We start from the raw sequence: 17,300 nt of genomic DNA, 5'->3' as shown, positions 1-17,300 counted from the left end.
TGTCAGCACGATTTCTCAACCCTTCCAAATGTTTGGTTGTTTTTAGTTTAGGGAACACGCATGCAGTTTCAAAGTGAGAAGCATGAAGCTCAGTGTGAAATGTCCACAGTAACCATCAGCTGTTAATTGTAAAAGTAAAAGTAAAAAGAGCCTAGCAATGCTGTTCCATATAAATACACTTCTCTCATCTGATTTTATTTTCCAGTATTACTATAGATATTCTATGCATAATTATATATCGCTGTTGTCAGGTGAAAACCTCCTATCTCTAAAATGTTTTATGAACTAAGAAAAAACAGCCTTGTTTTCAGCTTGACCACCATTCAATTCGAGTTTATCTACTTACTTTTGTAAAAGGTTTCATAAACCCAACGGTCGTACAATTTTCTCAACCAATAGAGGAGCACGGAATCGTTCGAATTAAATAGAAACATGAAAATCACCAAATTGGAGTTACAAGATTTTCACCCGACAGTGATGATTATGTAGAATACTTAAGTCCACTTTTAAGCATTCTACATATATAATCTATATATCTCATATATAAGTGCTTGCTGCTGAGACTATGATCAGAGAACACAAACTTAAATTTGAATGCATACTTTAAATAACAATGTGCTCAATTCATAATTCAGCGCATCACTTAATCTGTCACCAGGCATTACATTAACCGGAGGATGTGGTGCTGAATAGCCGAAGCCTCACTCCATGCCTCCATGTTGTTTGTTTGGACTGCTCAGCAGCATGACAGATTGATAGCAGTGCTCATTTTAACAAGCGGGGCATAAACACCACTCAAACACCAGTATATATATAAAAAAATAAAAAATAGTGTGTGTGATGTGAAATTCCCGAGCAGGAAATAGCTGTTCCATGACATTACTGTGAGAATCCCGGCCATGGAAAAAAAAAAAAAAATCCCGGTGCCTTCATCGCTATTCCATGCCGGTGTTCGTTTTTTTTCCCAGGGCAGCTGATTTGGGGAGGAGTGCTTGTTTGGTCTATAGGAGGTTTGGATGTGTTACATGTATACGTGTATAAGTGCATGAGCGTGTGCACGCGTGTGTGTGTGTGTGTGTGTGTGTGCCATGTGCAAGTGGATGTGGGGAAGAATTAGGGAGGAATTATGTAACAAAGTAACAGGTCGGTGCGTGGTTGAGTGTGAGGGAGGTTTAGGCTGGATGTGGGATGAGGTTAGAGATGGGTTCAGCACGGGGGGTGGGGATGGCGGGGTGTATGTGTGTGTGTGTGTGTGTGCGTGTGTGTGTGTGTGTGTGTAAAGTTGCAGCTGTATGGTGGTGTTGGTGTCTCTCCGGCTGCCTGCCTGGCTCTATCAAGTGGCCAGGAAACGGCTACAGTTAGTGCTGTCTCATTGACGGCCAACGAGTTTCCTGGAGGGGAGTGGTGGTGGTGGTGGTTCTGTGTGTGTGTGTGCGTGTGTGTGTGTGTGTGTGTGGAGTGGGTGGGTGGGGTGTCAACCGCTGCATGGAAGAAGGGAGAGGAGCTGGGGGGGGATAAAGAGAGAGAGAAAAACAGCCACCAGGGTGCTCTTGGAACCCCTGTACACCCGCTCCTGCGCTGCACAACAGGAAGAGCTGCTTGCACAACACTCTGCCAGGCTGGCCTGCCTCCTCCCTGAAACCACAGAGAGGGTGCAGATGGAGGCAGGGGTCAGGGAACGTAAGGGGGTATAGGATTGTCGATGAGTGTGTCGTTGGGGTGGGTGGTGGGGGTGGGGGTGGGGGTCTTCTTGATGAGTGCACGTGATTTGGTGCGCCGAATGAGTGTTACGCAGAGTTGCTGGAAAAGAGAAAGTGTGCTCAGTAAATTTACCCTGTGTCAATAAAGGCAGATATTAGTAGGCTATGGCCAGCAGCTGGTATCATGGGATTAAAGGATAAATTCTGCGATTTTGGACCTATATATAATTTGTCTCTTACATACCTGTAGTACTTGGACCCGCAGAGAATATTGGCTCCCAATAAGTCCAAACAGGGTTTGTCAAAATGTCTCCAAAAAAGCCAGTCTGTGAAAACGATATGGCAACCAACTGATGTTTTATATTCACAGCCTAGAAAGCAGCAGCACTGCGCCATTTTCATTCAGTGGATAGTCCTCTAACAAACCCGGCTCCATGTGCAATTGTTTGCAGTGTGACCTGATTGTCTACGGAACTAGATCACGCCGCCAGTAGTGCTGCGGCAGAGAAAAATAGTTCTGTCATTTCCTGATTAGTGAAAGTGTGCATAATGGTGGAAATGTGTAATGAAATCAGATCTAATTTTAATTTATGCACTTCGCAACTTTTCCATTTACTCTGAACTCCCCTGTGGAGCCTGCAGATTGCTTTTTTGGAGACATTTTGACAAACCCCGTTTGTACTCATTGTTAGCAGCAACAGAGGCAACAGAGCGTGCCGTTTCAACTGACAGCTGACTCTGGAGTCAATATTCTCTGTGGGCCCAAGTACTACAGGTATGTAAGAGACAAATTACATATAGGTCCAAAATTGACAAACTTATCCTTTAAGGATGCAATAAGGAGGAAACCCATCCAAAAGTAGCTTACCTAGCTTTATTTGTAAAATAAAGTTTAACCACCTTTTAAGCTGATACAAATCTTAGAGATACAGGTCTGCCATGCATGATCGTAAATAGGATTGTACTGATGTAGGTTACTTTCAAGAAAACACATTAAACATATTAAACATGCAGTGTGTTTATGTTGGTGGTTGTTTGCCTTATGGTGATTTCCAACTGGAGTTGAGTTTCCAAACCTTTTTATTTACCATTACATCACTGCATGGGGTGTCTGTGGAGCAGGGGGCAGCTGGGGTGTTGACCCGCTCTCCATCTCCTCCTGATACAGCAGGCCCAGCAGGGTGACGCTAGATGGCCTGGGACCTAGAGATAATGCCCTCGCCTCCCTCTACCCTCTGTTGTGCCCCTCTTGCCACCAGATCCACGCCCACTCACACACAGAAATACCAGTTGCTGTATTTCATCATTCACACAGACTCGGTCTAAATGTGCGCCCCATGGCAGCGATGGTAATACTGACAGGTTCTTTGCCCTAAAGCAGCCTCTGCTTGCTGAAGATGAGGACGCAACCGCAACTTCTGTTGGCAGGGAAAATTGGTGGCATTGTTGGTTGTAGCGAAGAGGTTTAGTGAATGGAGCAAAATCAGCGTAGGAAGGAATAATGGAAAAATACTGTAGGTCATTATGGTGACCAAAATTGCCAATAGTGAACTACAACCTAAATGGAATCTCTGCACTGGCACTAAACTAAAACCACTACATTGCAATTATTTTGTAATTCAGTGTTCTTTAATGAAGCAGTAAGGAAGATTACAGTATCATGCGGGACAAAGTGCTGAGTGGCCAATATACATACATACATATACTATGTTAATGCTGTAAATATAAATTGTCTTATGAAACAATTTACAAAAATTAAGTTTGAATTCACCTTGAATATCCTGCTCACACTAAGCAATGACGAGGAAATAAAACAGAAATAATAATCCTTAAATTGTTTAAAGATTTGGCAGAAATATTGATATATACTATTACTTTCTTACAGTGTTACTGTACATTCTGTCTGTTTTATGTAGCTCCAGTTCATATTGTTATAGGATAAGCATCAATAATAGAATCTCATATAATACTTGTCATAAGGCCAGAACAAATTAATTTGTAGCTCAACAGGTATCGACTGAGGCTGTCTTGGCAGCAGTAGGGGATTTATTTTTTAACATATTTGCATTCTTGTGAATTTAGACCTGAACAAGGCCTCTGTGAGTAGATAATAGGTAAATACACATGCAGTGTCATGGTGTCTGTGGTGAAAGAAGGGTAAATAAGTCTGTGTTGTAAAAGATTACCAAGATGTAGGAGCCATGTCAAAAAAATAAAAATTACAATTATTTTCCATTGTTTTTTAATTTTGAGTGTTCACAACAAATTAATTTGGAATGGCCTTATATTTGTTATACGTTTTATATACAGTTGCTCACAACCCTCACCAGTTTCTCATTCTGTTTTCAGTACTTTCTCTCCATGATTTACCAGTGATTCCACTCTGTCGTCCACTGTTTTCCCCACATTTTTTGCAGCTTCATCCATCTCCTCCGATGTGTTTTTTTGGCCGAATTTTCGTCTCCCCACCTCAGTTACCGCCGACCCAGCAGCTGCCCCCACGGCGCCCCCCATCACACCCCCCAAAACCACCCCAAGCACCAGACCCAGCAACGCACCCCCTATAACTACCATGGGCACCTTTTTAGCAGCGGTCCCGACCTTCTCCCACACTGAGCTCTCAGCCACCATTTTGACCCCGGCTTTGGCCCCGGATCCCACCTTCCCCCACACCGGACTCTGTGCCACCTTCTTTGCCCCGGCTCCAATTCCGGCTCCGACCCGCATGGAACTGTCAGCCACGATTTTGGCTCCAGACTTAGCCCCAGATCCTACCTTTCCCCACACAGGACTATGGGCCAAGTTCTTTGCCCCGGTCCCAATCCCAGATCCGACACGCATGGAACTGTCGGCCATCAGTTTGGCTCCAGATTTAGCCCCAGATCCTACCTTTCCCCACATGGGACTCTGTGCCAAACTCTTGGCCCCAGACCCAACCCACATGGAACTGTCTGCTACCAATTTGGCCCCAGATTTGGCACCTGACCCAACCTTTTCCCACACAGGACTTGCTGCCGCCATCTTTGCTCCAGATCCCACCCATGTAGAACCGTCTGCCATCATCTTGGGGACTTTGGTTGCCCTAAGCTTCTCCCACATAGCATTATCAGCCATTAGTTTGGAGACCTGCCCAGCACCATCTCCCATCTTCCCCCACATAGAACTATCAACCACCATCTTTTGGACATTTTTTGCCCCGCTGCCAACAGTTCCCCACATTGGACTAGCTGTCACCCTCTTTGCTCCTTCACCAACCCACACAGAACTATCCGCAAACAACTTGGGAACCATCTTTGCACCAGACCCAACCTTTTCCCACAAGGAACGAATCAGTGAAGGGGACATGGTGGACAGTGAAATAGGAGGAAGACTCTCGAGATTCATGGTGCTTACACTCCTCTCCGCTTCATCCCTCATTTCCTCAATCTCGTCTTCTCTCACTTCCTCTTCCTCCTCTTCCATCTCTGTCAAGGGCTGCATGGAGGGATGGAGTACCCGCCTTTCAGCACCGAGTTGTCCAACTTCTCCTTCTGCCTTTCTCCCCCTCCTCTCCTTCGCTATCTCCACCTGTCTCTGCCTCACTCTGTCCTCCGCCTCCTGAAAAGCAGGACAAGAGTAACACTGTCCTCCTGCCTCTCTCACTGTCTGCTCCACCTTCTCCAGCAGCTCTGCCACGCTCCTCCTCTCCTCCTCGCCTCCTCCGCTCTCCATCACGTGAAACCGGTCCCCGCATTTCTCCACCAGCTTCAACAGATCCCCCCGCCGGCCGGCGATGTAGGCCTCCACGCCGTTTTCCACCGCCTTCCCGCTCTCCCTCAGTCGATCCGCGTGTGTAAAGAGGACCAGGGTGTGTCTCTCGACCGCCTCGGGGCCAAAAACGGCCTCCAGGGCCCCCAAGGCCTGCAGCTCGGTCTTGGCAGGCTGGTCCACGGGGACACACAGGAGGAAGGCGTGGGGGCCGGGACTGGAGAGCGCAACGCAGGAGGAGATCTGAGCTCGCACCTCGTCTGGAGAACGCTCCGAATTGAACCAGTCTGGGGTGTCCACTACTGCCACCTGGGGGTGGAGGGGAGACAGAGAGAGAGAAAGTGAAAGTGAGCATTATAAAAACACATTAGACCCCCCCATTCCCCCATCCCGGGAAAAAAAAATATAAGTAATAACTGAATAAAATATGATAAAAGGGTGAAACATACAGAGTGAAAAAGTGTAAACATAAATGTTAATTCAAGGTGCTACATTTTTAGCATTTGTACATCAATAAATCATTATTACATTAATGTTGAGACACAAGTTTAATTACAGTAAATAAAGGAAACCATTGCAGAGAAGACTGACAGCCTCTACTGGATTCTATACTGCATTTTACATTGTGTGCCACAGAGTTGCGGGAAATCTGCTGGATTGCTTTACAAAGGGAATATTGCTTTATGGCACAAAACAAGAAGAAGGCCACTGTTCTTCTGGTGTAAATGGAGCTAAAACTCTCTGGCAATGGCACAAGGTGGAATGACTGAAACGCAGATGAAAAAAAATCACCATCAACATGTTTATCCTCTTCAGTAAAATGAAAGAAAAAACCTTTGAGAAATGCTAGCACTATCAATACCACCGCTGTGAGATAGAGGCTACCAATCGTCTCCACCATGGTCTCATTTGTATACGGTAATACTGTATATACCAAGGTATTACAATTAATTTGACAATGACAGCAGTAACTGGACTGAGCTACTGACCCTTCTCCCTGCCACCAGCGCCTTCTTCTTCTCACACTCCTGAGTGATGGCTGTCAGGCTGTCCGGGCACGACTCAAACTCCTCCCGACCCAGGACGCTGTTGCCGGCTGCACTCTTCCCTGCTCCGGACCGCCCGAGCAGCACCAGCCGCAGCTCCGGAGAGGAGGAGGAGGAGGAGGAGAAGGAGGAGGAGGATGTTGACGAGGAGAAGGTGGAGAAGACGGGCGAGTGAGGGGAAGAGGTGGGAGAAGCCTCAGGAGAAGATCTCTCTCCAAAGCTGTTGATTCTGTGGTGAACTGAAAGTAACAAGGTGAAATCTGGAGCTTAGGACGAGGAAATTAGAAATACAACCACCAAACGTCATAGGAGTGTGCTGTTTAGTGACACAAAAGGAGTCAGTGAGTTCCTATTACTTACAAGTAGTAGTCATTTTTGTGGTTGGTTTGACCTCAGACAGTTGTGAGAGTATGGCGCCATCTGCAGGAAAAAAGTAAGTATGAGCCCTACACATTTTATTTTTTCTTCTGTTATTTTTTTCTTTTGCTGGATAGAAAACAGGCAGAGAACCCAGTTCCCAAACACCGTAGGCATTTACCTGCATTTAGTTTGAAACTGGAGCTCCTCTTGGGCTGGAGCGTGCTGTCACTACGGGGCTCTGGATGGGACGGTGACTCTGCTGCTGGGGCTGAATGAAGCCCGTTAGCCACTGAGTTCACAGACACTCTCCCCTCCATCTCGTCCCTCTCTCCTTCTCTCCGCCTCTCCAAGGCAGCGGTACTCCTGTACCCGTACTCCTCTCTCTCTCCTTCTCTGTTCCTCTGGGTCTCTGTGTTTGGGATGTGCCTCGACTCCGTCGTCTCTCTTTGCTCCTCCATCTTCACTCGGTACTTTTCCCTAAGTTCTTGCTCTCTTTCTTTCACTCGTCTCTCCATCTCTCTGTCCTCGGCTGTTTTCAGGTAGCACCCTCCGTTCTTCTGTACCATATTCTCTATCTATAAAAGAAACAATAATGCACTTCATTTTAGTGGGAAAATGTCACCTAAACACATGTTGCATACTGTAATGCCTACAGTTTATCTACATCATGTGATAACTTCCTATGTCTACCAGCTTTGGCCAAACATTGTATAACTCTTAGCAAAATTGCCATTGAAGTGAGCAAGGCATTAACACCCAAACCGGTCCAGTAGAGCCGCTCTGTGCCAACAGTAGGACTATGACTCTGGCTGTACTGGGCAGCTCCCAGGTGTGACTGTATTAAACTGTATGAGAGTGAAACAAGGCGTTGCTGAGAAACAGCAAGCATGCTCAGCAAAGCAAAGCAAAGCAAAGCTTCTTAGGAAAAACTAAAACAAAAAACACTGATGTCTCTCAAACACCTTACAACATGCAGTATGTAATAATAAGATAAAGCTGATTTTGATTTTTTACAGTGCTCAGGGTTCCTACACCTTTTAACTGATGAAAGTACAAAACGTTCCCATGACCCCTTTTCAAATGTCCACGACCAAATTTGAATGAGACTGAATTAAAAACTAACCATCAACTACACTTCAAGCATTAGTTTGTTTTACACAAGGATTATAATATTATTTGAACAGTCAGCAATATTTGGTGTAGACTGTTTCAGAACCAGCCGCACAGCTTTTGTGACATTTGACAGCACTCAAGAAAAACCTTTGTCCCTCTTACAATTTTCATAACTTCTCCAGGCCTGGAAAATACAATTTCTAAATTCCATGACTTTTCTAGAGTGTTTTTCAAAAGACACAGCTACAAAGTGCTTTACAAGAAAGACAACATCTACCTCACTCAAGTGCTTCTGGTATTTACCCAAACTGGCCCAACGTGTGAGTCCACCACCAAAAACACTAATGTGAAAAAAGAGTGACAGCCCGCTAATCCCTATCACTGAAGCTTGTTTGTTAGTCTTCCTCTGCTCCACCCTCTTACCTTCTCCAGCAGAGTGCGGACCTGCTCCCTGTCCTGCCGCCGGCGATTATTGATGACATGGTACCTCCCCCCGCAGCGCTGGATCACCTCCCGCAGGCCTGGGTTCTCTTCCTGCACGTAAGCCTAAGAAACACAGTTGGTTTGTGTGAATTCAGATTTGCAATTGGTTTGCCTCGCTCCTGCTCCTGTAACCAGTAGTTGATCTGTCCAAATTTGACACAGGGAATGGTGAAGAAGTATTACGGGGGGATGTCGGGAAGGACTTGGACTTACCTGCTCTGTCTGGCCCATCAAGTAGTCCCCACAGGTCAGCAGGACCAGGGTGTGGCCCAGCACCCCCTCCCCAAACACCTCCTCCAGCTCCGCAGGCACACGGCCCTCCACCTGGGAAGAGGAGGGAAATTCATTAGTAGGGCTTTACTAGCTAAAATCACTACTGACACTTATTCATTATAAAGAGATGGTAAGAAATATGTAGATTGTATACCATTAAGAAATGAAACATATGGTCAAGAAGTGTATTGTCTCATAGTGTTGTCTTTCAATTTGGATATTTTTTATCAAACTTTTCCATAATTCATATTGGAAGAATGTAGATCCAAAAACATGACTTATACAAGTACTGCAATCCATAGAGTTATCTTGATTTTCACACAGAACTAGCCAAATGTGACGCATCCCTACAGAAGTAAAAACATGAGTGGAGGGACAGACAGACACTACAACCAACCTCTGTGAACTGGCCCACTGGCACCAGCAGCAGAAAAGCGTGTGGGCCCGGCGCTGCCAGTGTCAACGCCCGCTCTGTCTCCTTCTTCACATTAGCCTCCACGTGGCCGCCGTCCCAGTACCATCTGGGCGCCTCCACCAGGGTCACCCTCCTGCCCTCCGAGACGCCCTGCCGCACCTGGCAGCTCCTGGACGAACCGGAGGGGGACAGCTGGAGCAGGATGGTGTCTCCTGACGCGGTCTTCCCACATCCGATGGTCCCCAGCAGGACGAGCCGCAGCTCTGGGGGTGCGGACCTGAAGAGGCCCCCCCTCAAGTGTTCAGTCATAGCTGCAGAGAGAGGAGAGCATCAGCATAAACCTACTCATCTAATTCAACATATCAGTATGCTATCATGTAAGCAGGTAGGAAATAATAAGAACTAACAAGCAAGGGCGTGTTGGGAGAATGTTTGTTCATCCATGCGGCTTTAGCCGGAGGCTTGCCTCATAAGCCACTGAGGACCCACATTCAAATAAAACTGGAAAAACAGAGAATAGTCTTGGCTGGGTAGGGCTGCTTCCTAAGTCTTTTATCATCTGATCTGACATCAGTCATACAAGGAAGATGAGGTGCTGAGAAGTCAAATAAGGGCTGTAACCCCTTGTGTGTTTGCATGATTACTTTTCTTCTCTGTGCCTGAAGTGTGTCTGTGTTGTGTGCATAATATAATTAAAAGAATGCTATGTCTTCCTATGCATTTGAACACAATTTCTCTTCCTTATATGTTCACTCCATCTGGTTTCACCTGTTGTGCATGAGTTCACACAGACTAAGGTAATTGATAATGGCTGTGCCACTACTTTCATTTGCCTTTTTCCGGGTTTGCATGAGTGAACTGTTGTTCGCCGCACCTTGCTAGTCCTGTCCTACTACATTCTACCTTGACCTCTATATTTGGGTTGATATGCACACATGCTCATAAACACATCCACCTACCAACACACACAAAAATAGCATTTAAACATACAGCATTGGCAGTGCAGTGTTGCATGAAGTTTATACAGATTAAACACACCATTAAAAGTGACACTCAAACTCATGGAGACAGTAGGTGTCATATATCTATTAGAGCAGCTAAAATGTGACGTAACACTGGCAGCTGCTTGTTCACACCTAGCAGCTGGTATAAATGCACTGTAGTGCACATGCCATACCTGGGTTATTATGGTATAAGTAATGTAATGTGGTCAAGAAGCCTTGCATGATCACTGGTAATTCACAGTTTGCTGTTACAAACATTTCATACTCCAATATAAAAGTAACCACAGCATTAGCATTATCCAACCCATATAAAGCATACTTACTCACCTGTGTGAGAGCTTTAGGCTGTGTGCTTGTATCGTCTTCTCTGTTTGTTCCGTTTGGTTTACTAGCATTGAATTATATCTCTCATCCAGAAAACCTCCTTCCTTCAGTATACTGGCTGCTGAAAAGAAGTGTCTGACTCCAACCACCTCTCTAACCTGCCTTTACAGGTGTGTCTCAGTCTCAGGGAGCCGCCTGTCCAGCCACTCCCAATTCTCTACCTCTATCGTACACATAAACACACTCGGTTTTTTTAGTGCGCAATTGGTTCCTTTGTCTGCAGGCTGCTGAGCATTCCACAATGGGGTGGAGGAGACGTATCCCGGGGCACGAGTGAATCATTCCACCTCATTTTCACTACCACACCCATGTGGTGGCAGAGCTGCCAGAGCTGCATGGATGCCTGTCAATGTCAGGTTGATCTGAAGGGTTAATAGTCGCCATGGTTACTACCTGGCAACATATGCATGTAGGTATTTAGATGGGAGATGCTGCAGAAGACAACATTGCCACGTCCGGTCAGGACTGAGGGGCATGACACACACACACACACACACACACACAAACAAAGCAGGTTTACAATGTTAAGCCATATGAGACAGAGGCACAAATCACATTCTGACAGGCTTCTATCTAGATATCAAGCCTCAGCTTCAAGTTTACGACCTATACATTGTCTACCAAACTTCTTCAGATCATGAGTGATGGATCCACTGACCATTCTCCAACTAAAAGCTTGAGAGGCTTCAAACTGATTCGAGATCTGTGCTACAGCATCTACGAAACGCTTGATGAATTCCAACATCAACCAGAAAAATCCAACCTGCCACTTCCAATGTGTCTAATGACAATATCAGGAAGACGTCCCTAATATTTTGTACATTCGGTGTAGATTTAAAGTTTTGTTCACTGATGCCAATGTGCCCAAGAAAGTTAAAATAATTTGGTGTGCACAGAACAAATAGATTGTTTTAATTAAACAACCAACACAACAAAGTAAACTTTTTATCTTACAAATTCGTTATTAACCCAAAATCTTTATATCCAAGTTGATAGAGTGCTTAGTGGAAAAAAAAAAAAAAATCCCTTCAGTCATCCTCTTTTTAGAACAAACTGGCTTTGGTGCTTCTTTTCCAAAGACTCTAAACTAACCTAAAGTGTTTTTCAGCATATTGCAACTTGCTGTGTGCAGCCAACAGGGCCTTCATCAGTCACAACCCAGGCATCACATAGGCAATGTTTTCCAGAGTGTCCGCCTTAAAAGGAAGAAAAAGGACACGAACATAGCCGTTTCATCCTAAATCACATAACATACTGGCAGAACAATCATTAGACCATGTACTACAGTCATGTGTATATGTGTGTGCATGTGTGTATCAGTGTACAGTGTCAAGCGGCTGCTTCTCTCACCAGTGTGTGCTGTGTGCAGCTCCTGAGCTCTGGTATCTGTGAGGTGAGGCAGAGTAGCGGAGCCAGGGCGCACAGCAGGGAGTCCAAGAGCAGAGACAGGCCACCAGACACACACACCTTCTTCTGCACAGACACACAGACGCATTACACATGCTGCGTGTTCTCATGAGGCAAAATCAACCATGCCCCTCTAAAATCTAAGGGATCATAGGGATACATCACTGATGTCCAGCAACAACCTTTTCAATTTTGTTTTCAATTTTGCCTTTTTATTGTAAACCTGACATTGTCTAACACTGGTGGACACTGCTGTATATGGATTGTAAAGGTGAGAGATGCATGTGTGTGTGTTAACACTAGAAAGGCTGAACCACAGTCAAATGATGGCTGTTTTGAATTTTAGAATTTAAATATCTCAGCTTTCAAATTGTCCCTACATGACTTTCCCAAACTCACTCGCTGCACAAACCAGTGCTCTTAGATTTTCAAAATCTTGCAAGGAAACTGCAAGATTTTGCAGCTTGCAAGTCTAAATTCTATTTACCCCCTTCAGTTGATACCTTCTGGGACTTATCTTAAACCCCCCAAATCCACTGGCCTTTCTGGTGTTAATGGGAAAAACAAGCCAGATTTTCGGCAGGACAAAATGCAGTTTTTCTGCATTCTTTGACTCCGCTCACATTTGTCTCCTGAAGCTGGTGTCCGATGAGGGACAAGGATTCTCCCAAGAGGTGCAGGTGAGCAGCAGCGTTGACGGGATCCAGGTCAGAGCGGCCAGGACCCCTGGGTGTGGATCTGAGCGAACTGGTGGGGCTACTCATAGAGCTAGTGGGACTAGCCAGGTCAATCATGGGACTAGTCGTAGACACCGCTGGACTAACTATGTACCTCACTGGATGAGCGATGGCTGTCACTGAACTAGGTGTGGATATGAAGGGGCGAGGCCTGCGGGTTACTGGACTGGTGGTAGAGGTGATGGGACTGGCAAGGGGAGACTCAGCGATGTTGTGCTGGTCATAGTTCCAGTACTCCTGTATGGGACTGTGACTGACCTGGGAGGGATGGAAAGGCAAGAAGTGATGATATAGTAGTGACAGTAGAAAATGAATGTTGAAGAACCTATGGAGTAATTACCTGATCAATGCTGCCCTCTGCTGTACAAGTTGAATGCAACAAGTTGTCCTGGGTACCAACAGAGTTAATGCCAACACAGAGGACAGAGTTTACAGATGAGTCATCACATTAGATGTATGGATGATATCCCAGACACAACTGAAGTTTATCCTGAACAATAAAGGATAGTACAGTAAACTGCATTTGATCTCATATTCTTCCATCCCCTCTGTTCTCTCACCTCTTCTCCTCCTCTCTCTCTCCATCCGTCTTGTGGTACATAGACTGGATAGACGGGGAGGAAGCCAGAAGACTCGCCTCCATAAGGTTCAGGCCCAGCTCTGCTATTACCTGCGATGGGTCATTTATTCATATTTAACAGTAGAGGTACCAGGCAGACATTTTCTCTTAAATTATCCCATTAACCAGGGGGATTCATTTAATAAACTGTCCCTTTTCAACCCCCTAAAGTCACGCTATGGTCAATCGAATAAAAGCTGGGTTGCAGTGGTGTATTCCAGCCAATGACATGGAAGTTTGCCCATTTCATTTAACACGATGTAGAGTATGTCCACCTGTCAGACTATTTACCACTGAAACATATTTTTACAACCATGATGGATGGGTGGGGGTCAATATAACAGCTTCTTTAGCTATTTCTACACAGCTGAAGTATGTTGGCATGAATTACTACAGCACACACACACCATCTTATTACATGAAATGCTCCTTACCAGAGTGACGCCTTTTCTTCTTGTGCGAGCCCTTTGGCTCCTGAAAAAGTTGAACAGTAACCCATCACAACTTGGCATGCTGCTATTATTATAGAGATGCAAGAGAAGTGTAAAAACGGGACAGAGGGTTGTTGTGTCAAGCGGACAATCTACTGAACAATCCATCCATCTCATCACCCGCCCATCTGTGTGTCCAGACACCCATTCATCCATCAGTCCTCCCTTAACTAACACTGTGGGTGCGACAGCCACCTTGTGTGGTCTCTTGGCGCCGTATTCTTCCACATCCGACTCCGGCTCCTCCAGGTCCTCCACGTTAATCAGAAAGTCTTTGTAGGATCTTTTTTTCTCTCTCTGGCTGCGTCCACACACAAGGCCCGCTTCACCATCCATCTGCATTACATAAAAAACAAACAAAAAACACCCAGTGATGTAGAGGTAAATAAAAATGTGGGTAGACTAAGCTCCAGTGGGTGATCATAAGGCAAACAACCACCAATGCAAGCAAAAATCTGGTATTTTTTCCACAAAAATAATTTGTTTGTTTTCATTATATAATTTACATCAGTCTGATACAATGTACAATGATGTACACTACGAATTTACGCTTTAAAGACTAATTATTTGTAGCAGTAGGCTAGTAGTAGTAGGCCTGCTAATAAAAAGGTGGGTAAACTGAGTGGGTGTGTTACATTCTTGGCACCACCACCATCATCATCATGATTACCACACAACAGCCAGGTTGGCTAATTCAGTATCAGTCATATCTAACATTAGGCAACTTGGCAAAATGAATGCATCATCACAAATTACTCAAAAGACTTTATCTAGCAAATTTCAATTACATTTACAGGATTTAGGCTACAAGTGAAATAGCAAGCAAGTGCTTTGTGCTTCGTATATCACCTGATGTAAAAACAAACATTTCAATGGGCTATCGCTCATGGGCGAGTATGGGAAGCAAGCTCTCCCAACAGGCTTGCTAGCCGCCTAGCAAACCTGTCAGAGTGCCTCACACCTGAAAGTGAGCTTTTAAAAGACTTCAAGGCAGCGTTTTCCTCTGAAACACTTGAAAACAGGTTGGTAAGGCTGTGTGTTTTGGATAACGCACTTTAGACAAACACTGTCTTATCGTCACATGAGTTCAAAGTTTTTGTCGGGGACGCGCACGGTAGGAAGTCAGTCAACATGCCTAGACTCAGCCTGGCGAGAAAAAAGCTAAAGCTAACGTTAAATTGACAAAGGAAACGTTTGGTGTAGGGTAAGTCTGCGTCTGTCGACTGAACTCTGAGCTACAATTACGATAAACAACTTTAAAATGAACCATAATCACATGCTGAGGACAACTTTCACCGACAGACTCAACTTACTGCCTCCTTCATTACAGGGGAACTGAATCCTGCTGATTCACGTTTAGTCTCTCTCTGTCTCTCCCTCCCTCCACTCTGCTGAATCACGTTAAAGAAACTGATACTTGCACCCACGTCCTATTTTTACAACCAATTATCGTGTAAGCCATTGCTGCAGGGTTGGAACAGATGTACAAAGTTTTATAGGTGATACATAACTATACTGAACACCAGAAAGAAAATCAGTAACACGGGTAATAGGCTGGCATAAATTGGCTGGATTTTCTTTCTCTTTCTCTTGTATTGTTATGAATTATCGTTATTTTACATCAATATTTTACAATTAGCCTACATTTATATTGCTTTAATTTCTACATTTTTACTCTGACTGCCACCACAAATTATAATTTACCAATAACATGCATAGACCTAGTAGACCCATACAATTTGCTTAATGGCATGTCACCAATTATATTTTCCCAACAGTATTGCAGACTGCAGCTCGTTTGATCATAACGAGGGCTTGGAGCCAAAGGGGCGGAAATGCGTTATAGTAGATTTTACAGGAGAGCCAAAACAAATTTTGATCAAACTTGGATCAGCTGCCGTTACCACATACTAAGCACAATATTTTTACTTTTTGTGTTATCAGATTTAGCATTACCATAAAAACAATACTGCTACAGTTTAAGTTGAATTATATTTGTTAACCTTTTTTAAAATGGCAAAAGAGTGAAATACGCCTTTTTGGCACAAACGTTGTCCCAATACAGCCATGCAGAATATGGGCGTATGTAAGTAAACAATTGTAAAACACATTCATTTTAATACAAATCTAGCAACTACACTTCAATCAACACTGAAATATAAAACAAGATCAGAATGAATATCTTTATCTTGAAGTAATGCTCAGCAACTTTCACCAAGGCCTTTAAAATTGTAGCTACATGGAACATATCAAATTGATTGATAGATTTCTTCTGTTAAAAACTTTTAATAAACCTTTTTAATAAACCTCTATAGACATAAGAAACTACTTTTGATTCTCAACTACCCCTTTTCTTTCTTTTGCTAGTATAATACATTTTTGTATGTGTCTCAGGACACATCACTTATTGATGTGTCCTGGGACACATCAAAGACCTGTAAAACTCCTCATAACACTGAGCGATAACTTCAGCTACCAGCAGTCTTACTATCAGAGCTCATCTTGACCAGTTCACACTCCTAACATTATAAAATAACATTTTGAATCTATAGGCCTAAGTATTTCATGGGAATATTAACATATTTACATTCATATTACTAAAATGATGTGATCATGCTGCCATGCTAGCATTACTTACGTCAGCATGCATTTTGAGTTGACCTAAGTGCTGTTAGAATCCTCTACCCACAATGCTTGTTCAGTGTCAAAAGTGGGGTTTTGCTTGGTGTCAAAAGGGCGTAAGTGCAGTTACGCCCTTTTGGCAGCAAACAAAACCCTACTTTTACTGTTACGGCTTTTAGTTTTTGTTTAATTAAAACTTATGGGTCATGATTTCAGTTGTGTCCTTTTGGCACTGAAAAGATCTCACTGAGACCTTTCAATTGATATATAATACTCATATTCGCCCAAAATCGCACTTACACCCAAGCCCTCAACAAGGTGTTCTTCAACTATTTCAGGCCAGACCCAAACTAAATATTTAGTCCTGCCTTTGGTCCTAGTTTCAGCAAAATATACTAGCACTTTGTCATGTGAAATAAACCATTGACACATTTTATATGCTGAGTTTAAGTTTAGGAAATGCTGATCCACTTAATTAACAATTTATGCTGATCATTTTAAAAGCAGGCATTGCTGAGCTGCAGGTGTGATTAATTAGTTTTATTTAGACAGAGAGTTGAACTTGGCAATGAAAGATAAGCAGCATTCCAGCTTGTTTTTCATACAAGGATTTGGAAATTGGAAGTTACAAAGATATCAGTTCAAACCAACTGCTGTCTAATAGTTTTCAGCTGTGGATAAAACGAAGATAGAGGCACACGCATGGAAAAAATGAAGGAGAAAGCAGCAGGTTTGCCCATACTGTAACTCATTTACTACTTGATACTGCACTGCCCAAATCTGCTCTGCCTTTACTGAACAATGAACCCAATAAGTCATAATAGTGTGAAGTGTTGTCTTCTATTATAGTTTGAGTAATGCCTTTTATGCCTTCATTTTGTTCTGCTGAAACTGTGTTT

The 17,300-nt window shown here is 43.9% G+C and overlaps 2 protein-coding genes across 5 annotated transcripts in view; one reads left to right on the top strand and one right to left on the bottom strand.

Annotated features, from left to right (window-relative positions):
• The window catches only part of LOC139922973 (forkhead box protein D2-like), a 245,148-nt gene that overhangs the window by 29,095 nt on the left and 198,753 nt on the right, over positions 1-17,300 (top strand). The gene's annotated exons all lie outside the window — the stretch shown is intronic.
• Positions 2,560-10,609, bottom strand: LOC139922986 (uncharacterized). Of its 4 annotated transcripts, XM_078290573.1 has the most exons (9): positions 10,469-10,609; positions 9,120-9,448; positions 8,663-8,773; positions 8,390-8,512; positions 7,032-7,428; positions 6,854-6,913; positions 6,437-6,732; positions 4,590-5,756; positions 2,560-4,475 (listed from the first exon to the last, which is right to left on the bottom strand). In XM_078290573.1, the coding sequence occupies exons 2-9, from the start codon at positions 9,444-9,446 to the stop codon at positions 4,035-4,037; spliced, it is 2,922 nt and encodes a 973-aa protein (XP_078146699.1). In that variant the 5' UTR covers positions 9,447-9,448; positions 10,469-10,609; the 3' UTR covers positions 2,560-4,034. The 4 variants fall into 4 exon arrangements, with proteins under 4 accessions (XP_078146699.1, XP_078146694.1, XP_078146691.1 ...); XM_078290568.1 differs by having other exon boundaries at positions 2,560-5,756; positions 10,465-10,609; XM_078290565.1 differs by having other exon boundaries at positions 2,560-5,756.

Source organism: Centroberyx gerrardi, chromosome 3 (genome assembly GCF_048128805.1).
Source record: "Centroberyx gerrardi isolate f3 chromosome 3, fCenGer3.hap1.cur.20231027, whole genome shotgun sequence".
NCBI classification, from domain to species: Eukaryota; Metazoa; Chordata; class Actinopteri; order Beryciformes; family Berycidae; genus Centroberyx; species Centroberyx gerrardi.
This window is presented reverse-complemented; position numbering and strand designations above follow the sequence as displayed.

Excerpts from the sequence above, each read along its gene's own strand:
- LOC139922986 (XM_078290568.1), bottom strand. The coding sequence starts at position 9,446 with ATGACTGAACACTTGAGGGGGGGCCTCTTCAGGTCCGCACCCCCAGAG. Across the intron at positions 7,429-8,389 it reads TCCGCACTCTGCTGGAGAAG|ATAGAGAATATGGTACAGAA; the intron begins GTAAGAGGGTGG and ends TTTCTTTTATAG. Across the intron at positions 5,757-6,436 it reads CGCTGGTGGCAGGGAGAAGG|GTGGCAGTAGTGGACACCCC; the intron begins GTCAGTAGCTCA and ends CTCCACCCCCAG.